At 44.8% G+C, this 19,159-nt stretch overlaps 1 protein-coding gene across 1 annotated transcript; it reads right to left on the bottom strand.

Moving 5' to 3' along the window:
- Nucleotides 1-17,255: 17,255 nt before the first annotated feature.
- On the bottom strand, nucleotides 17,256-19,159 carry LOC122041970 (cytochrome P450 71A1-like). Its single transcript, XM_042601870.1, has 2 exons — nucleotides 18,153-19,159; nucleotides 17,256-18,077 (listed from the first exon to the last, which is right to left on the bottom strand). Exons 1-2 carry the CDS (start codon nucleotides 19,098-19,100, stop codon nucleotides 17,454-17,456), a joined length of 1,572 nt encoding a protein of 523 aa, XP_042457804.1. The 5' UTR covers nucleotides 19,101-19,159; the 3' UTR covers nucleotides 17,256-17,453.

The following is a 19,159-nucleotide window of genomic DNA, read 5'->3' on the forward strand; positions in this document are numbered from 1 at the left end:
AGTTGAACATACGAATCATACATGAAGAAAAAGGCTTTCAAAAGACTATCAAATTGGAGTTTAAATCAAGGAAGACGCTCTAGTTGTGTTCCTTAACACGTGGATGTTCCTATAAATAAAATTTGATGAAAAACGGAGCTAAAATAGTTTAGAGCCTCCAAAACATCTCAATGGTGCTTTTAGGCACGACCATGTCAAAACTGTAGTTTTTCCTGAGAGAATCATGGCTTGGTCGTGCCTTTTAGGCACGGCTGTGTCTTTTAGGCATGACAATGTTAAAGGTAAGTCTAAAAGACACTATCGTGCCTACAAGACACAGTCATATTGAATTCTAGACTGCACTGAGGATTAAAAGTAAAGTGGCTATAACTTTTTGCTCGATTGGAGTATAGGTCATACGACCTATAAAAAGTTAGATAATTTTAAGATATACAACTTTACTTCAAGGGCCAATCCGATAAAATCAAGTCTAAGGAGTGAAAAATCTATTTTAACAGAGCCCCACGAATGGAGCAGAGCTGAAATGTTTGGAGAGGTATAAAAGGGTCAAGAAAACCCTTGCTTGAATCATCTTGAACTGAGGACTTCCCTCCATGCCTTGGGAGAGGGTTTTCCCATTCTAGGAAAAACCCTAGAGTCACCATTCAAAGAACTATCGCAATGATACATCCATCGTCAGAGCGAGGAATCCATCCAAAGACACAGGCATCACATCGATAAGCATTCTCTTATCTCTATTTCTTATATTGAGTTATAAATTATTATTTTCTTTATCTCTTGAGTGCATTTCCTTTGTTATGGAGTAGATCCTTCGGATTTAAGGATATAAGGAATAGTTGTGATGTGATGTTTATTTATAAACTATAAATTTGGTCATTTCTATAGGATCGAGACTTGCTAGAGGGGGTCGGATGAATATCACTCGTAGCTTTCACGTTCATTTAAAATCAATCCGAGTAAAACACAATGAAAAGTAAAGAACACGGAACAAGGACACCAAGGATTTTACTTAATTCGGAATCTATGACAATTTCTACTCCAAGGCTCATATGTGAGAGTGCTTTCAATGGGCAATCACTAATAAATCAGAAGATTACAAGTACAAAGTATTGTAATAAAACAAAGTTTACCGATGACTTGGAAAGTTGGATCTTTTGCCCAGTCGTTGTCGGAGTAGAGTTACGGTGTTGTAGATTCATCTTTTAAGCAGCACGCACTTGAGAAAATTGTTCTAAATGAATGTTTGAATGTGTGTCAAAGTGCTTGGTTGAGGCCTTCTTTTATAGCCGAGTTGAGCCTGATCCAGATCCATTGATTTCAGGATTAGATTTGACTTGACGTAGATCGGTCGACAGAACTTTCTACATCTGCCCAGCTTCCCATCGTTCGGTCGATCGATATCATCGTTCAATCGACCGATCCCACTATCCTTGTTGGCTTTTCTGGTCCGATCTGTTGGTGCAATCGACCTCTAGAGTTTTGATATTTGACAATATACCTAAGTGATCCTGTCCGAACCAGGAGTCAACGGACGCTGGGGATGTGGCGCTCCCTGCTGGATCCTTGAGTGCTCCGGCGAACCTGCACAGAAGTCGGGCCGGGGAGGGGTCCCCGGCGACGACCCTCCGACGCTCAAGTCAGGAAAGAAGAAGACGATGAAATAGCTCCGAAGATCAGAGTTTTTTTTATACCTCTGGCGAAGTCTGCGGGCTCTTATATAGAGCTCTGAGGAGGCTGATGCACATACACCGAGGCACACACGTGTCCTCAGCCCATACCCAGTATGGGCTTGTCAGAGGAGCTTGCCTGACCCCTTACTGCTACAGTCCGCGCACGTTTCTGATGAGACAGCATAATCTGCTGTCTTGTCATTCTAGCTCTTTTGTTTCCGCACCGAGCGGCATGCCGCTCGGCAGTCCCCTCACGTCCGACCGGACTAAGGTATACGTCCGTTCGGGGTATTTCTGGTCATGTGCTCTGGACTGTTTGCAATGTTGATAGTTTATTCCTTCGGCCGAGCGGGCCATCCGCTCGGCACTACTATACTGTTCATCATGAGTGTCGGAACCCCGACTTCCCGCCGGGGTGTATTGCTTCCGCTCGGAAGCTTCAGCCGGTCGTTACCATCATTATCCGCTCGGCCAAGCTTCTGGTTGGCCTTTTACCTTTCGACCTCCACGTGGCGTTGACTCTGCTAAATGGGGACTCCCTTCAAGTCTAGTCGAAGGAGGCGATTAGTCCGACTGACTGGACTATTGTTTCGCCGAACGGCTCTTCCAGGAAATCATTATCCGCTCGGCCGATGAGGCGGTAATTACGGCCTCCGTCAACGCCATCGTCCCTCCTTTCTTGTGCTCGAAAGGGGATTTCTGTCGAAGTATTTTTGATAAGCGAGTCGAACGGCCGTACGTTGCCTTATCCTTCCACTCGGACGTTTATAGATGCCGGCTCGTCTCTCGATATTTAACGTCGGTGCTCGACGGCGTGGTTATTTATAGCCGGTCGGCGCGGCTCTCGATCTTTAACGACGGGGCTCGTCGGCGCGGTTATTTATAGCCGGTCGGCGCGGCTCTCGATCTTTAACAACGGGGCTCATCAGCTTTCCGCTCGGACGTTTATAGACACTGGCTCGTCTCTCGATATTTAACGTCGGTGCTCGACGGCGCGGTTATTTATAGCCGGTCGGCGCGGCTCTCGATCTTTAACGACGGGGCTCGTCGGCTTTCCGCTCGGACGTTTATAGACGCCGGCTCATCTCTCGATATTTAACGTCGGTGCTCGACCGCGCGGTTATTTATAGACGGTCAGCGCGGCTCTCGATCTTTAACGACGAGGCTCGTCGGCCTTTGAGGCTAATTTGTACTCTCATTTTTGCTTCCTCCGTCCGAACGGTACGGGGCCTTCGGTTTTTTATGCCGATGCAAGGATATCACACGCCCGGCCGAACGGCTTGGACCTTCGTCCTTGAGCATTTTGCTCGAATAATTTACCTCCGGCTGAACGGCTCGGGGCCTTCGCTTTCGAGCTCGGGGCTCGGCTAACATACTCCTCGATACTCGAGCGTTTGGCTCGGCTAATATACCTCCGTCCGAATGGTCCGGGGCCTTCGATACTCGAGCGTTTGGCTCGGATAATTTACCTCCGGCCGAACGGTCCGAGGCCTTCGATCCTCGAGCGTTTGGCTCGGATAATTTACCTCCGTCCGAATGGTCCAGGGCCTTCGATACTCGAGCGTTTGGTTCGGATAATTTACCTCCGGCCGAACGGTCCGGGGCCTTCGATACTCGAGGTACTATAATAAATCTTACAACGGAAAGAGGATAACTGAAGAACTGACCTGCCGACCAGCGAGGGTTCTGACCCAATTTCTCGACTCCCGAATACCCGTGGAGTGATGAAGAATATATATACTTGTCGAAACTCATCAAGGCTTCCTCGTCGGACCGATATCGGGGCAGGAGTTACTCCCACTTGAGTGCTGGTCGGACCCTTATTTTGCCCCCATTTCTAATGCTTCTCTGGTCGTTCCTCCTGGGCCGCTCAGATATCCGCTCAGCTTGATCCTTCTGTTTCTGTTGCTCCACGAGCTTAGCTGCTCTTGCCTCAATTAGAGCGTCGAGTTTCTCCTGGGAGAGCGTCACGGTGAGGTCGTCCAGCTTCGTCCATCTATTCCGCTCGGATACAGGCGCGTTCCCACAGACGGCGCCAATTTGATCCTGTCCGAACCAGGAGTCAACGGACGCTGGGGATGTGGCGCTCCCTGCTGGATCCTTGAGTGCTCCGGCGAACCTGCACAGAAGTCGGGCCGGGGAGGGGTCCCCGGCGACGACCCTCCGACGCTCAAGTCAGGCAAGAAGAAGACGATGAAATAGCTCCGAAGATCAGAGTTTTTTTTATACCTCTGGCGAAGTCTGCGGGCTCTTATATAGAGCTCTGAGGAGGCTGATGCACATACACCGAGGCACACACGTGTCCTCAGCCCATACCCAGTATGGGCTTGTCAGAGGAGCTTGCCTGACCCCTTACTGTTACAGTCCGCGCACGTTTCTGATGAGACAGCATAATCTTCTGTCTTGTCATTCTAGCTCTTTTGTTTCCGCACCGAGCGGCATGCCGCTCGGCAGTCCCCTCACGTCCGACCGGACTAAGGTATACGTCCGTTCAGGGTATTTCTGGTCATGTGCTCTAGACTGTTCGCAGTGTTAATACTTTATTCCTTCGGCCGAGCGGGCCATCCGCTCGGCACTACTATACTGTTCATCATGAGCGTCGGAACCCCGACTTCCCGCCGGGGTGTATTGCTTCCGCTCGGAAGCTTCAGCCGGTCGTTACCATCATTATCAGCTCGGCCAAGCTTCTGGTTGGCCTTTTACCTTTCGACCTCCACGTGGTGTTGACTCTGCTAAATGGGGACTCCCATTCTTACTGCCGGATCACTTGCCTCCCCTTCAAGTCTAGTTGAAGGAGGCGATTAGTCCGACTGACTGGACTATTGTTTCGCCGAACGGCTCTTCCAGGAAATCATTATCCGCTCGACCGATGAGGCGGTAATTACGGCCTCCGTCAACGCCATCGTCCCTCCTTTCTTGTGCTCGAAAGGGGATTTCTGTCGAAGTATTTTTGATAAGCGAGTTGAACGGCCGTACATTGCCTTATCCTTCCGCGCGGACGTTTATAGACGCCGACTCGTCTCTCGATATTTAACGTCGGTGCTCGACGGCGCGGTTATTTATAGCCGGTCGGCGCGGCTCTCGATCTTTAACGACGGGGCTCGTCGGCGCGGTTATTTATAGCCGGTCGGCGCGGCTCTCGATCTTTAACGACGGGGCTCGTCGGCTTTCCGCTCGGACGTTTATAGACACCGGCTCGTCTCTCGATATTTAACGTCGGTGCTCGACGGCGCGGTTATTTATAGCCGGTCGGCGCGGCTCTCAATCTTTAACGACGGGGCTCGTCGGCTTTCCGCTCGGACGTTTATAGACGCCGGCTCGTCTCTCGATATTTAACGTCGGTGCTCGACCGCGTGGTTATTTATAGCCGGTCGGCGCGGCTCTCGATCTTTAACGACGGGGCTCGTCGGCCTTTGAGGCTAATTTGTACTCTCATTTTTTCTTCCTCTGTCCGAACGATACGGGGCCTTCGGTTTTTTATGCCGATGTAAGGATATCGCACGCCCGGCCGAACGGCTTGGGCCTTCGTCCTTGAGCATTTTGCTCGAATAATTTACCTCCGGCCGAACGGCTCGGGGTCTTCGCTTTCGAGCTCGGGGCTCGGCTAACATACTCCTCGATACTCGAGCGTTTGGCTCGGCTAATATACCTCCGTCCGAATGGTCCGGGGCCTTCGATACTCGAGCGTTTGGCTCGGATAATTTACCTCCGGCCGAACGGTCCGGGGCCTTCGATCCTCGAGCGTTTGGCTCAGATAATTTACCTCCGTCCGAATGGTCCGGGGCCTTCGATACTCGAGCGTTTGGTTCGGATAATTTACCTCCGGCCGAACGGTCCGGGGCCTTCGATACTCGAGGAACTATAATAAATCTTACAACGGAAAAAGGATAACTGAAGAACTGACCTGCCGACCAGCGAGGGTTCTGACCCAATTTCTCGATTCCCGAATACCCGTGGAGTGATGAAGAATATATATACTTGTCAAAACTCATCAAGGCTTCCTCGTCGGACCGATATCGGGGCAGGAGTTACTCCCACTTGAGTGCTGGTCGGACCCTTATTTTGCCCCCATTTCTAATGCTTCTCCGGTCGTTCCTCCTGGGCCGCTCAGATATCTGCTCAGCTTGATCCTTCTGTTTCTGTTGCTCCACGAGCTTAGCTGCTCTTGCCTCAATTAGAGCGTCGAGTTTCTCCTGGGATAGCGTCACGGTGAGGTCGTCCAACTTCGTCCATCTATTCCGCTAGGATACAGGCGCGTTCCCACAGACGGCGCCAATTTGATCCTGTCCGAACCAGGAGTCAACGGACGCTGGGGATGTGGCGCTCCCTGCTGGATCCTTGAGTGCTCCGGCGAACCTGCACAGAAGTCGGGCCGGGGAGGGGTCCCCGGCGACGACCCTCCGACGCTCAAGTTAGGTAAGAAGAAGACGATGAAATAGCTCCGAAGATCAGAGTTTTTTTTATATCTCTGGCGAAGTCTGCGGACTCTTATATAGAGCTCTGAGGAGGCTGATGCACATACACCGAGGCACACACGTGTCCTCGGCCCATACCCAGTATGGGCTTGTCAGAGGAGCTTGCCTGACCCCTTACTGCTACAGTCCGCGCACGTTTCTGATGAGACAGCATAATCTTCTGTCTTGTCATTCTAGCTCTTTTGTTTCCGCACCGAGTGGCATGCCGTTCGGCAGTCCCCTCACGTCCGACCGGACTAAGGTATACGTCCGTTCGGGGTATTTCTGGTCATGTGCTCTGGACTGTTCGCAGTGTTGGTACTTTATTCCTTCGGCCGAGCGGGTCATCTGCTCGGCACTACTATACTGTTCATCATGAGCGTCGGAACCCCGACTTCCCGCCGGGGTGTATTGCTTCCGCTCGGAAGCTTCAGCCGGTCGTTACCATCATTATCCGCTCGGCCAAGCTTCTGGTTGGCCTTTTACCTTTCGACCTCCACGTGGCGTTGACTCTGCTAAATGGGGACTCCCATTCTTACTGCCGGATCACTAAGTTTGATCAATTTGACTAAGGGTTGATTCAAACAGGACTTGATGTTTGAAAGAGAGAAATATAGTCAGGACTAGATGACTAGCAAAGGTAAATCCTAACCAAAGGATAGGCAGGTGAGAAGTCTACTGAGTGACTAGTCCTAACTAGAGGTTAGGCAAAGTGGAAGTCCTGGTGAGCAAAGACAGGCCCTAATAAGTGAAGCTAGGTAGTGGAAGTCTTGGTGAGTGAAGTCGGGCCCTAGTGAGTGAAGCTGGGTGGTGGAAGTCCTGATGAGTGAGTTCTGGTGAGGGAAGTCGGGCCCTAGTGAGTGAAGCTAGGTGGTGGAAGTTCTGGTGAGTGAAGTCGGACCCTAGTGAGTAAATCTAGGTAGTTGAAGTCCTGGTGAGTGAAGTCGGGCCCTAGTGAGTGAAGCTAGGTGGTGGAGTCTTGGTGAGCGAAGCCAGGCAATGGAGGTCCTAGTAAGTGAAGCTGAGCAACCCTAGGGGAGGTAACCCTAGGTTATATGTGACCGATTGGTTTCCGGTCGACCGGACCAGCGAATCTTGAAATCTGTTAACACTGTCTTACTTTATTGTTTTATATATTGTGCTAATTTAGTGTTGCAGAGAAGTCCAGCTAGGTCAATGGGCTAATCGGATAGTTGGCATAAAGTTCAAACAGGTCGACAGGCTAACCGGATGTCTGGCAAGATGGTATGTTAAGGTAAGTCACTGGAGGAGAGTGACTTTGTGAGAATGTGTTCCTCGTTTGAGGGAACAGTAGGCGTCGATCTAATTTAGATCCATTTCAGAAATCTAAGTTAAGATCTTGACTAGATTCTGGTCTTAAGGAGACAAAATCTTATTACTACTCTATTTATTATATTGTGCTAACTTTGTTTTGCAAGGTAGTATAATTTTTATTGCCTCGAACTAACCTTTTCTTGCATAAAAAAGCTTTGCTGAAAAAAGTGGTCTGAGCACCTAGAATGCAAAAGTCTATCTGGTCGCAAACGTAGAGCGCGCTGATTGGTTGGGCCGACATTAGAGTCTAGACGCCCGGAAGGGATTGTTGGTGCGGGTAGCACTAACGGTCTAACCTAGGTTTTGATGAATGACAAATAGGTTAAGTTAGTTTTGTTGTTGTCTGACACTTTGATCAAGTGTGCAGGAGAAGTCCAGACAGGTCGACGGACTGACCGAATGTCTGGCACGAAGCCCAGCTAGGTCGACGGGCTGACCGGATAGCTGGCGAGAAGTCCAAGCGGGTCGACGGGCTGACCGGACGCTTGGCGAGAAGTCCAGACGGGTCGACGGGCTGACCGGACGTCTGGCAGGTAAGTGAGGTAAGTCATTGGAGGGGAGTGACTGCAAGGACGCGTTCCCGGGAAGGGAACATTAGGCGTCGATCCGGCTTAGATCCATTTCGGATGTCTAAGTCGAGATCGTGACTAGATTCCAGTCTCGGATAGACGGAATCTAAGTCATACCATTTGTGCTAATTCATATTATTATAAAATGTGCTAACAATCTATTTTGCAGGATACATATTGCCTCGGACTAACTTTGTTTTGCAGGAAAAGAGAGTTTTCTGGAACAAGGTGGTCCGGGCGCCCGGAGGTCCAGGCGCTCGGAAGGCAAATTCTATCCAGCCAAGTCGTCGCCACGTGGAGCATCTCGGTTTGAGCAGTTACGTCACATTCCAGGCGCCCGGAGCAGCATATAAAAGAAGCCCCAGGCAGGAGCTTCAGAATCAATCAATCAGAGAACTCTTCTATTGTTGGTCCTGCTGCTCGACGTCAAGTGCGACGCCAACAAAGCTCCGACAAAGTGCTCCTTCGGTTTCTTATTTAATTTCCTTGTCGGTATTACTTTGTTTTCACTAGCATTTTCTGTATTCATTCTGTAATCATATTTCGACTTGTTAGTGATTGTCCAACGAAAGTGGTCAAGGACCACGGGCCTTCGAGTAGGAGTCGTCACAGGCTCCGAACGAAGTAAAAAAAACATTTGTGTTCATTACTTTTCCGCTGCGTTTATACTCCAAAATTTCTAATCGATATTTACCCTCCTCTCTATCGAATCTAACGGTCCTACAAGTGGTATCAGAGCAGGTATCGCTCTGATTTGGTGTAACCACCAATCAGACTGGGGGTGAATTTTTTTCTTTCTGTTTTCAGTCTAATTCTAAATTTTTTTAACTAAATCTAAATTGGTGCAACACTATTCTAGATTTTTTTTTGTTTTGTCTCTTCCCGCACTACTAATCCAAGACCAAGTCTTGGGATTCTTTTTGGTTCTCTTCTTTCGTCTGTACGCAGGACTAAAATGTCTCAGACAGAAGGATTCAGCACAGTACGACCCCCGCTTTTCAACGGGGATGATTTTCCGTACTGGAAGAAGCGCATGGAGGTCTACCTAAAAACAAACTTCGACCAGTGGATGAGCATTACGAGACCCTATAAAATTCCAACAAACACTTCCGGGAATATACTGGATCCCGAAGACTGGACAGCTGATTTGAAGAAGAAAGCGTCAACAGAGAATAAAGCAATCAATACTCTACAGTGCGGATTAACAAGAGAAGAACTAAACAGAGTCGGTCCACACAAAAATGCTAAAGATCTGTGGGACTAATTGATCAAGCTGCACGAGGGAACGAGCGACGCCAAGGTAACAAAACGAGACCTGCTTTTGAATAAAATTTCTAATATAAAAATGCAGGAAGGTGAAACGGCGAACCAGCTCCACGCAAGGATCAAGGACATCCTTAACGGGCTTCATGCAGCCTACCATGACTATGAGATATGACAGATGGATGTCAAAATCGCGTTTCTGAATGGAAACCTGCTCGAGGATGTGTACATGACACAACCTGAGGGTTTTGTAGATCCACAGCATACTAGCAGAGTATGCAAGCTGCATAGGTCCATTTATGGACTAAAGCAAGCTTCTCAGAGCTGGAATCTTCGTTTCGATGATGCGATCAAACAGTTTGGTTTCATCAAGAACAAAGATGAACCTTGTGTCTACAAGAAGGTTGTAGGGGATATAGTTGTCTTCCTCATATTGTATGTGGATGACATACTACTCATTGGGAAGGACATCCCTATGCTTCAGTCTGTTAAGACCTGGCTAGGGAGTTTCTTCTCAATGAAAGACTTAGGCGAGGCATCCCGCATTCTAGGGATACAGATCTATAGAGATAGATCTAAGAGATTGCTTGGCCTAAGTCAGAGTACATACATTGACAAGGTACTCCTTCGGTTTGCCATGCAGAACTCCAAGAAGGGATTTCTACCGATGTCACATGGTGTGAGTCTTTCGAAGACTCAAGGTCCCTCTTCTAGAGAGGAGAGAGACCGCATGGATCAGATCCCTTATGCCTTAGCCATAGGATCGATCATGTACGCTATGCTATGTACTCGACCTGATGTCTCGTATGCTTTGAGCATGACGAGTAGATACCAGGTGAAAGTCACTGGATAGCGGTCAAGAATATTCTTAAGTACTTAAGAAGGACTAAAGAATATTTCTTGATATATGGAGGCAATGATAAGCTAGTTGTAAAGGGTTACAGTGATGCTAGCTTCCAGACCGATCAGGATGATTAAAGATCACAGTCGAGGTTCGTGTTTTGCTTGAATGGTAGTGCTATGAGCTGGTAGAGTTCACAGCAATTCTACAACGTTTCCATTTCATTCGAGAGATTATCGATAGAGGAGATGTGAAGATTTGCAGAGTACCTACAGAGGCTAACATCGCAGATCCCTTGACCAAGGCTTTGGCACAGAGGAAGCATGATGGTCACACTAGGTCATTAGGCCTTAGAGCCTATACTGATTGGCACTAGTGCTAGTGGGAGATTGTTAGTTAGAGCCCTAGAGTCAATCATTTGATGATTGTATGGACTCATGTATATCATATTCTTGTATATATATTAAGGCATTTGGTTTTTGGTTATTATGCTTATTTGTATTAGTGCCAGATAAAATAAGTATAGTAACGTCCTTGAGTAGAAGGTTCTTACCTATATCAATCGATTGGTTGAATCGATAGTGAGATGATATAGGGAACACTACTCTAAATCATTCCTAGTCGAGTATTAACATTCAGGGACAATGTTAATACAATAAGACTAGCATGTAGGTCAGCTCAATGACTTGATCTCACAAGTCATGGATATTGAGATATCAAGCCGACACATGGGTATGCATTAGAGAATGTATACTGAATGACCCGCCATGAGAAAGTATCATGGATCGTTATATGAGTGTCATATAACTTTCTCATGTGGCTATTAGTATGACTATTAGTCCTTAGACCTGAAGTCACCATGGATCCCTACATAAGGAGTTATGTACTTTGGTTTCGTCAAACGTCACCCGTAACAGGGTGGACTATAAAGGCGATTACTGGGTATGTAACAAATTATGTAGAGGGATGTGAGTGATGTAGATGGGATCTATCCCTCCCATATGACGGGAGCGACATCAATATTCTTGATAGAGTTAGACCACGAAGTGCATGGCCATGCCCAAATGAGTCAACATTAGATGTTGAGCTTATTTGATCGAGTGAGTCTACTTGGAGTTCAAGATTTAGATTGATTAGAGGATGACACGGTCTATGCCTCACATTGATCAATCTAGATGTCTAGGATAGAAGGACAATGTCACATATTTTGTGAGGAGTCACAATTGGTAGTCACAAGGTGATGTCGGATCTCGACATTCTTGTAACTTGGGTAGTATGATGTGTTGCTAGATACCGCTCATTACTTATGCTCCTAAATGGGTTTAGGGCATTGCCAACGTTACAAGAACCTATAGGGTCACACACTAAGGACAATTAGATGGAGATTTGCTTCATATGATGAACTAAGAGGATTAGATTCATTTGATGAATCATATTGGATTAAGAGTAATCCAAATTGGGCTAATTGAGTTGGACTCAAGTTGATTCATGTATTCAATGAGTCTAATTTAGATTATGACTCATTAAATCAACTTAATTTAATGAATTAGAGTCATTATATTAAGTTGGCTTGAATCATATGGTTGGATTAGATCAACCATGAGAGATATTTGATCAAGTTTGACTTGATTTGAGAGGAAGAGAAAAAGTCATGTTTGACTTGACTTTTTGCCACATCACTAGTGAGTTGGCAAGATGTGGACCAATAGAATTGCTCCACATCATCAATGTGTGCCACCTCATGGAGGTTACAAGCCTCCATAGCATTTAATGTGGCCGGCCCACATTAAATGAGGAGGTTACACTTGTTGCCATGTCATTTAGTGAGGTGGCAAGATGTGGACCAATAGTGTTGATCCACATCATCCTAGAGTGCCACCTCATGGGGGTTACAACTCTTAATGGTCTCCACATTAATTGGAATTAATGTGGGGGTTACACCTCCTAGAGTGGCCGGCCACTTGATGGCTAAGGTGTTGTTTGAATTTCCTCTCATTGATTTGATTCACTCTTCTTCTCCCTTGGGTGCTCTCTCTTCTCCTTCTCCCATTCCTTGGCCGAACACTCCATTGGTGCTAGCACACCTTGTGTTTTGGTCATCTCCTTCTACTTGTGTCCGTGTGGATACATATAGAGGTTGTCTACTTTGACAACTAGAGATCCGGCGACATCTTGGACAAGCGGGAACGCGAAGGGCTTCGCTACAAGGGTAATGATCTTAACTTTAGTGTAGATCTAAAGTTTTTACAAACTCGTACAAGAAAAAGGTTTTCCGATAATTTTGTTTACGAATCTTTGCACGAGGTCCATGGCTTTGGGTGACTCGGGGTTTCCGCGACGCGAAAAAGCGGTTTTCGCGGCCCGAAGAACCCAACAGTGTCCTCACCTACTCCTTTCAAAAGAGATTACCTTTTGCTAGATCGGTCCTCCAAACTGTTTGGAATTTTGCTCAGCATCCGAGGCTTCAGGTCTTTTCTGCTGGACGTTCGATCCCTGACCCATCCAATCTTCCACCTGGTGTCCACATCCCCCAAGACTTCCACCTAAAATTCGTGATCCTAGGATTTTGCCTGACGTCCTCATCCTACTAAGACTTCCCCTAGTCCTTCGGATTAGGACTTCGTTGCCTAACTGTAGCTAGGACTTTCCATCTACCTAACCGTAGCTAGGACTTTCCTTTGCCTAAGATCACTTAGGACTTTCCTGTACACTTAGTTTAGCTTGTTATATCACAAGACAGCTTAATTTTGAACCATTTGCCATAACCAAAACATAGGTTTGATTGTCTGGTGCTTTCTACACCAACATATATCTCTGCAGTATTTAACATATGACAGAGTACATTGATACAATGGCAAACAATACGACCGATCTTGTGGACTGGCCAAGATACATTCAGCAGACAAGCAACAAATAATATTTTAACAGCTTATCAAAATTATCAGAGAATATTCCTTTGGAACCTCCTTCAGAGGCTACTTTTTTTTCCATGGGTGATTCATCTATAACGACATCCTCCTCCAATGATTTCAGAGAAGGTTAAGTTATAAACGACAAAAGAAGTACATTTATAGATAGAAAAAAGATTTCTCGAAAGCTCTTTGAGGTACAACCTAATAAACTCTAACGCATGAAGCCACCTTATAATCACAGAGATTGTGAGAGGTGGTATAAAAAGGAGAGTCATCTCCATTGGTAATGTATGTAATTTTAGCATCTAAAACATTCATTCGTACATCTACTACTATTCTTCTTCCACTTGCAAAGAAACTGTACTGACTTGAGCGTCAGAGGGCCTTGCCAAGGACCTCTTCCCTGGTCTTTGGTCACTAATGCTTCATTGGATTGGTTGGTTGTGTGCAGGGTCATTGAGGAGTTTCATCACAAATCATAGAGTCAACTATTCATCAACAAACCATCCACTTGAGCCAGCACACCATCTCCTCAGCCTTCAGATAGGATCAGTATTAATGGCAAATACAAGTACAAAGTTAAAGAGAAAAAAAATTACCTGACAAGCCAACTTTGTAATTTCCATGAAATATCAATGAAGTGTGAAGTGATGGCCATGAATCCTCTTTTCTGATTACTTGACGTCAACATATCAGTTTTCAATGCAATCTGACTAGCATTTGAGTCTAATAATTTCATTGTTTTATTTCTTCCATACTCAAATATTTTCATGATGTCAGTCTTGATTGTGTTCCGAGAAACAACTTTAAATATTAGTTGCAATGCATGAGAGTACCTTCTAAAGCCCACATGATCAACCATAGACAACGGGTACTCATGCAATATAATCATAGCAAGCTCTGCCCTCGCTTGATCTTGGTTGAAATGGTATATCCCAAACTGCATTGTCCCATTATTAGATTTTGTTGACTACAATAGAGATTGTCTTATGGTCTTCTATTTTTTGTGCAAGCATACTTTTTATATGGTCAAGTAAATACTTGTTTTATATGTTTTTTAATCATTGTAGACTGCTTTCCATTTTTCTCCAATTAGCTTTTTCTCAAAATAATCTCATACAATAGATCTAAATTTGCTTTTCTTTCCACCATCTGTACCCATAATTTCAACATCTAAAGTTTTATTTAGAGTTACTTCGTTTGCCTCAATTAGAACACTCTCATTTTGTGAATGTGATGCTCTCGATGCAAAAACTTAACTTCCCACGGTTGGAGTAGTTTCATAGCACCCTCAACCTCTTTATCATTAATTTCCATCTGAAAGGATATATCATAATATCAAAAAAAACTCATATTCTACTCATCCAAATAATCCCTACATTAATAAGAACTTGTAAAGAAAAAAAACTTGAATTATTTTAAGGTTATAAGCTTGTGTTAAGGGAATGAACTCAGATAGAAATAGAAGTATTAATTTAAGAAATTATGGCAAGACAAAAGAACAAGCAAATAATGAAAGAAGACCTATTTGAAGCAAAATCATTCCTACGACATCCACTACTAGAATGAGATCGCATCATCAATAGCTACCCCCGATCAACCAAGCTTAAAGAGAAGAGAGGGTTCACAAGTCCCCGTCGAATAGGTTCTCCACTAGAAGAGAGTTGCCGTCCAGTACTAAAGGAAAGGCCAATCTAGGGGCTAGGTCATCCATTCAACTTCAACTAAGACCTCCACCAAAGCAATCGAGTGAAACCTTGAATGAGGATACTTCAGTAGTCCACTAGGGCTAGCCAGCCACCCAACCAAGCTCAAGCAATCAAAGAGCAAGCTCCACTATCTCCCAAGCAGAGGAAGCGAAGTAGAATTCATGAATCCAAGAAGAGAATGAGAAGAGAGATATTGGTACAAACAAAAACTTGAAATATGACTCACCTCACCAACAGGAGCAACTGTTGAAATGATAAATGACGATGGAAGTTGAGTTTTGGGGGGGGGGGGGTGAGATGAACGGCAATGGATACGATAGGCAAGAGCCGATCGGAGATGCAGATTGCCAATGGGGACAGGAGCTGATGGGAGATGCAAATTGCAGAGTCCAGAGATCGATGGCATACGAGAATGTGTAGGCCGACGTCCGATGAAGGGATACAAGAAAGGCGTAAGGCAAAGATCGAACTTAGGAGGGAGCGACGATGGGAGACTAGAGAGGCGTCCAAGGGAGCAGCGTCGGTGGAGATTGACGTGAGTGAAGGGCAAAACAAATAATAAGGATTTAGGAATTAGGGTTTTTTATCTGTCTTATATTATTATTATTATTATTATTAAAATTAAAACTAGGGCAGGTTCGAAGATGGTGATAGCATCCTCATACCCGTCCTAGTTTAACTTCGAGGATTTTAAAAATCCCCGAACCCAAACTCATACCTAAAACAACTCCCCGAACCCACCCCTGTTTCAAGTTTTTCCCATGGGACCCCAACCCATGGGGAAAATGTCATCCCTACGAGGAGGGTGGTGCTCGAGCATGGCTGTCGGAAAGGGTGTTGATCGGCCAAGGTTGTCTGAGGCCAGTGAGGAAAGGACATGGCGTTGTGGCAATGTAAAGGAGAGCGACCGAAACAACAATGCAACCTCACTGGCAAAGGGAGAGGACACGACAAAGAGGGGAAAAAAATTTAGGGCAACTATCAACTTAAATAGGATAAGCCAAATAGACTTTCTAAAACCCAAATCGGATTATCCCCTTAAAATACATAAAAAATTATTTTAAATTATGAAAAATTCCATTAAACTTTAAATATTTTTATAAGTTTATTTCCTTATTAATTATAATCATATTATTATTTTCTTTAATAAATTTAATTAGGTCAAATTTAATAATTTTAATTAGTTTTAATTCTTATCACCCTCCGTATATAATATTGGTAGAATTTAGTTTTAATTGGTACATTTAGTATGTATGACAAGTAGACATTTCTAATACATTTCTTCATGATTAGAAAACTTTATTTATAGAATAACCATATGGTTCATTCATCCATAATTTTTATATATCTCATATTTATCAACTCAAGAAATTCATTATGATCTTCTATAAGCTCCTCGTGCATAGTTTCATCGATTATCTAACCGGTTACAAGATCAAGAATTTTATGGATCAAAGATGGTCTCTTTTCTATTCTATAATATAATGATAGATATATCATTTTTTTTTCTTATTTATGTGTTTGATAGATTAATAATCGACAATAATTAAAAGAGAATTATAACTCTATTAATTTTTCTCAATCAAGAATTTTCTATTCAAGATTTGTGTATAAAGTGCTCTTTTTTTTTTTTTGCTATTGAACTTATCACATATGATGAAGGTTGTCTTCTCTCTCAGAGCAAATATACTACTGAGCTTCTCGAAAGAGTTGATGGAGCACGTCTGATCTCTCATACCAATTGTTATAAACAACTTATCTGCAACTTCATCCATTTATGCTATATTTGATCGTCAAATTTATCGAAGAATTCTTAGATCCGTATAATGTGTCACTATCACATAACTTGATATTACCTTTATAGTAAATCATATTTGTTAGTTCACTAGTGCTCCCACTAAACAAAATTTGGGAATATGTGAAAATAATAGTTCGATATCTCAAAGGTGTTATTCTACATAGTCTTCTTTTATATTGTTAATCATCTCAATACTTGCATGTCTATAATGATACAAATTGAGCAAACTCATCTAAAGATAGTACACTCTATTAGTGGATATACAATATTTTTTGGGCAAAACATTATCTTATGGAATTCCCAAAAAAACAACTTATAATATCTCATTCAATCATCAAAATTAATATAAAGATATAAGCAATACCACGCCTGAAATTATTTGGCTTTGGTCGCTCCTTTTTAAACTTTATCTTATATTAAATGTTGCACAAAAAAATTAGTGTGAAAATAATAGAGCAACATACCTTATACTAAATCTAATCTTTTATGCTCGTATAAAATTTGTGAAAATTAATTTTTATCGTATTCGAGAACATATGGCAACTTAATAATTAGTTCTCTTACGTTTATACAAATGATCAAATTATTAACATCTTTACTAAGTCAAATAATATTTCAACGAGTAAACTTAGCATCGGACAACCATTCCAAATCAAATGAGTATCAGAACACTCTAATTATTATAATAAATATTTCCTTTATTAATCTATCAACTATAATTAATTGATAGAATATTATAATAATTGTACTATTTATGGACGAACTAGATTATCAACTAGTTTATTACTGAAACCCATTTATTTCCCAATTACCTTTCTTTCTTTACACCCAGTACTAAGTCACTTCTCAACCATGAGTAGTTATTGGTGTACTTATATATTCATGGTAAGATGTCGATCTAGCTAGTGTCGACGGGGCTTTGCCACAAGGACAAGTTTGGATTTCCTGTGAATCACAATTCCATGCCCTTCATCCGCATCCAGCTCCTCTGCTCTCATCCCATCGGGCAACTCCCAGTCGAAATGAAGCAGTAAGGTGGCCAAGACAAGCTCCAGGGTGACCTCAGCCATTCCAATGCCAGCGCACCCTCTCCGGCCAGCGCCGAACGGCAAGTACCGGAAGTCTTTTCCCTTGAAATCACAATCACTAGTGTTCCAGAACCTCTCTGGACAAAACTCGTCAGCCTTATCCCACAGCTTGGGATCCCTACCTAAGGCCCATGCATTGACCAACACCCTGGTGCCCTTGGGAATGTGATACCCCTGCAGTTGCGTATCCACCGACGCCTCTCGCGGAAGCAGTAATGGTACAATAGGGTGCAGCCTCAGAGCCTCCATGATCACTGCCCTCAGATACTTCATCTCTTCCAATTTCTCCTCTCCAATTATCTCTTGTTTGGCTTCAGCTCCGACGACTTCTCGAATCTCCTCTTGCACTCTGCGCATCGCATTTGGATGGCGCATGAGCTCCGTCATGACCCATTCTATGGTCGCGAATGTTGTATCTGTGCCTGCACCAAACATGTCCTGCTTCCAAATATTAATTGACATGTATGTTTTTAAATTAAGATGAAAGATTAGGGGGGGAATTAAAGAGCATACGAAGATGAGGCCCTTAATGTTCTCTTGGCTGAGAGAAACGGAGCTATCGACATCCCCCAGAGAAAGCAAAATATCAACCAAATCTTCACTGTTATGAGTGCGTTCGTTGCTATTTCTCATCTTAATGTGCTCTTGGATGACTTGCTCGATGAAGGTGTCGAACTCGAGAGCGACCTTTTTCACCTTGTAATCGAATCCGTTGAGTCGATCGAGCCAACCCAGCCATGGAATGTGGTCTCGCAACGGGAACGCGACCAACAGCGCTGTCATCTCCTCAAATAGCTTGTTCACTTTGCTCCCTTTGCCCTTTTCCTCGCTGTACGTCCGCCCTAACGCCACTCTGCAGATAAAGTTGCTGGTGAACTCGATGATGACGTCGCTGACGTTGACCGGGCGGGAGGCGGCTGCGGCGGAGCGGATGTCAGCGACAAGAAGGGCGACCTCTGCTTGCCTAGCCGGGCTAAAGGAGAGAACTCGTGTGTGGCTGAGTAGGTGGACGGTGGCGATTCGGCGGAGTTGGCGCCACTGCTCGCCGTACTTGCTGAAGACCAGGTCCTGGTTGCCGTAGAAAAGGCGGTGGGTCACGGTGGTGTGGGGGCGGGTGGCGAAGGCGACGTCGCGGGACTTCAACACCTCTTCAGCGGCGGTCGGCGAGGAGACGATGACGGTGGGGACGCTGCCGAAGTGGAGGAGCATGACGGGACCATACTTGGTGGAGAGTTCTTGGAGGATGCGGTGGGGGAGGGAGCCTGAGAGCTGGTGGAGGTTGCCAATGACCGGTAGGGTGGGTGGAGATGGGGGTAGGAGATGGGTGGGTGACTTCCTGGATTGTGTCCGGCGGAGGAAGTGGACGAGGAGGAAGAGGAAGGGCAGGAGGAGGAGAAGATGAGAAGGGTGAAAGAACTGGAACAGCATAGTGCAAGTATGAAGCATAGCACCTCCCCGCATTGATAGATGAAGAAGGTGAGAGGCCCAGATTGATAGATATATATAAAATGGACTCGAGC

This window comes from Zingiber officinale, chromosome 2A (genome assembly GCF_018446385.1).
Source record: "Zingiber officinale cultivar Zhangliang chromosome 2A, Zo_v1.1, whole genome shotgun sequence".
Lineage (NCBI taxonomy): Eukaryota > Viridiplantae > Streptophyta > Magnoliopsida > Zingiberales > Zingiberaceae > Zingiber > Zingiber officinale.

Bases quoted from the DNA above. Each gene is read 5' to 3' on its own strand.
- LOC122041970 (XM_042601870.1), bottom strand. From the start codon at position 19,100: ATGCGGGGAGGTGCTATGCTTCATACTTGCACTATGCTGTTCCAGTTC. The intron at 18,078-18,152 runs GTATGCTCTTTA...ATTTGGAAGCAG, and splicing joins ACATTAAGGGCCTCATCTTC to GACATGTTTGGTGCAGGCAC.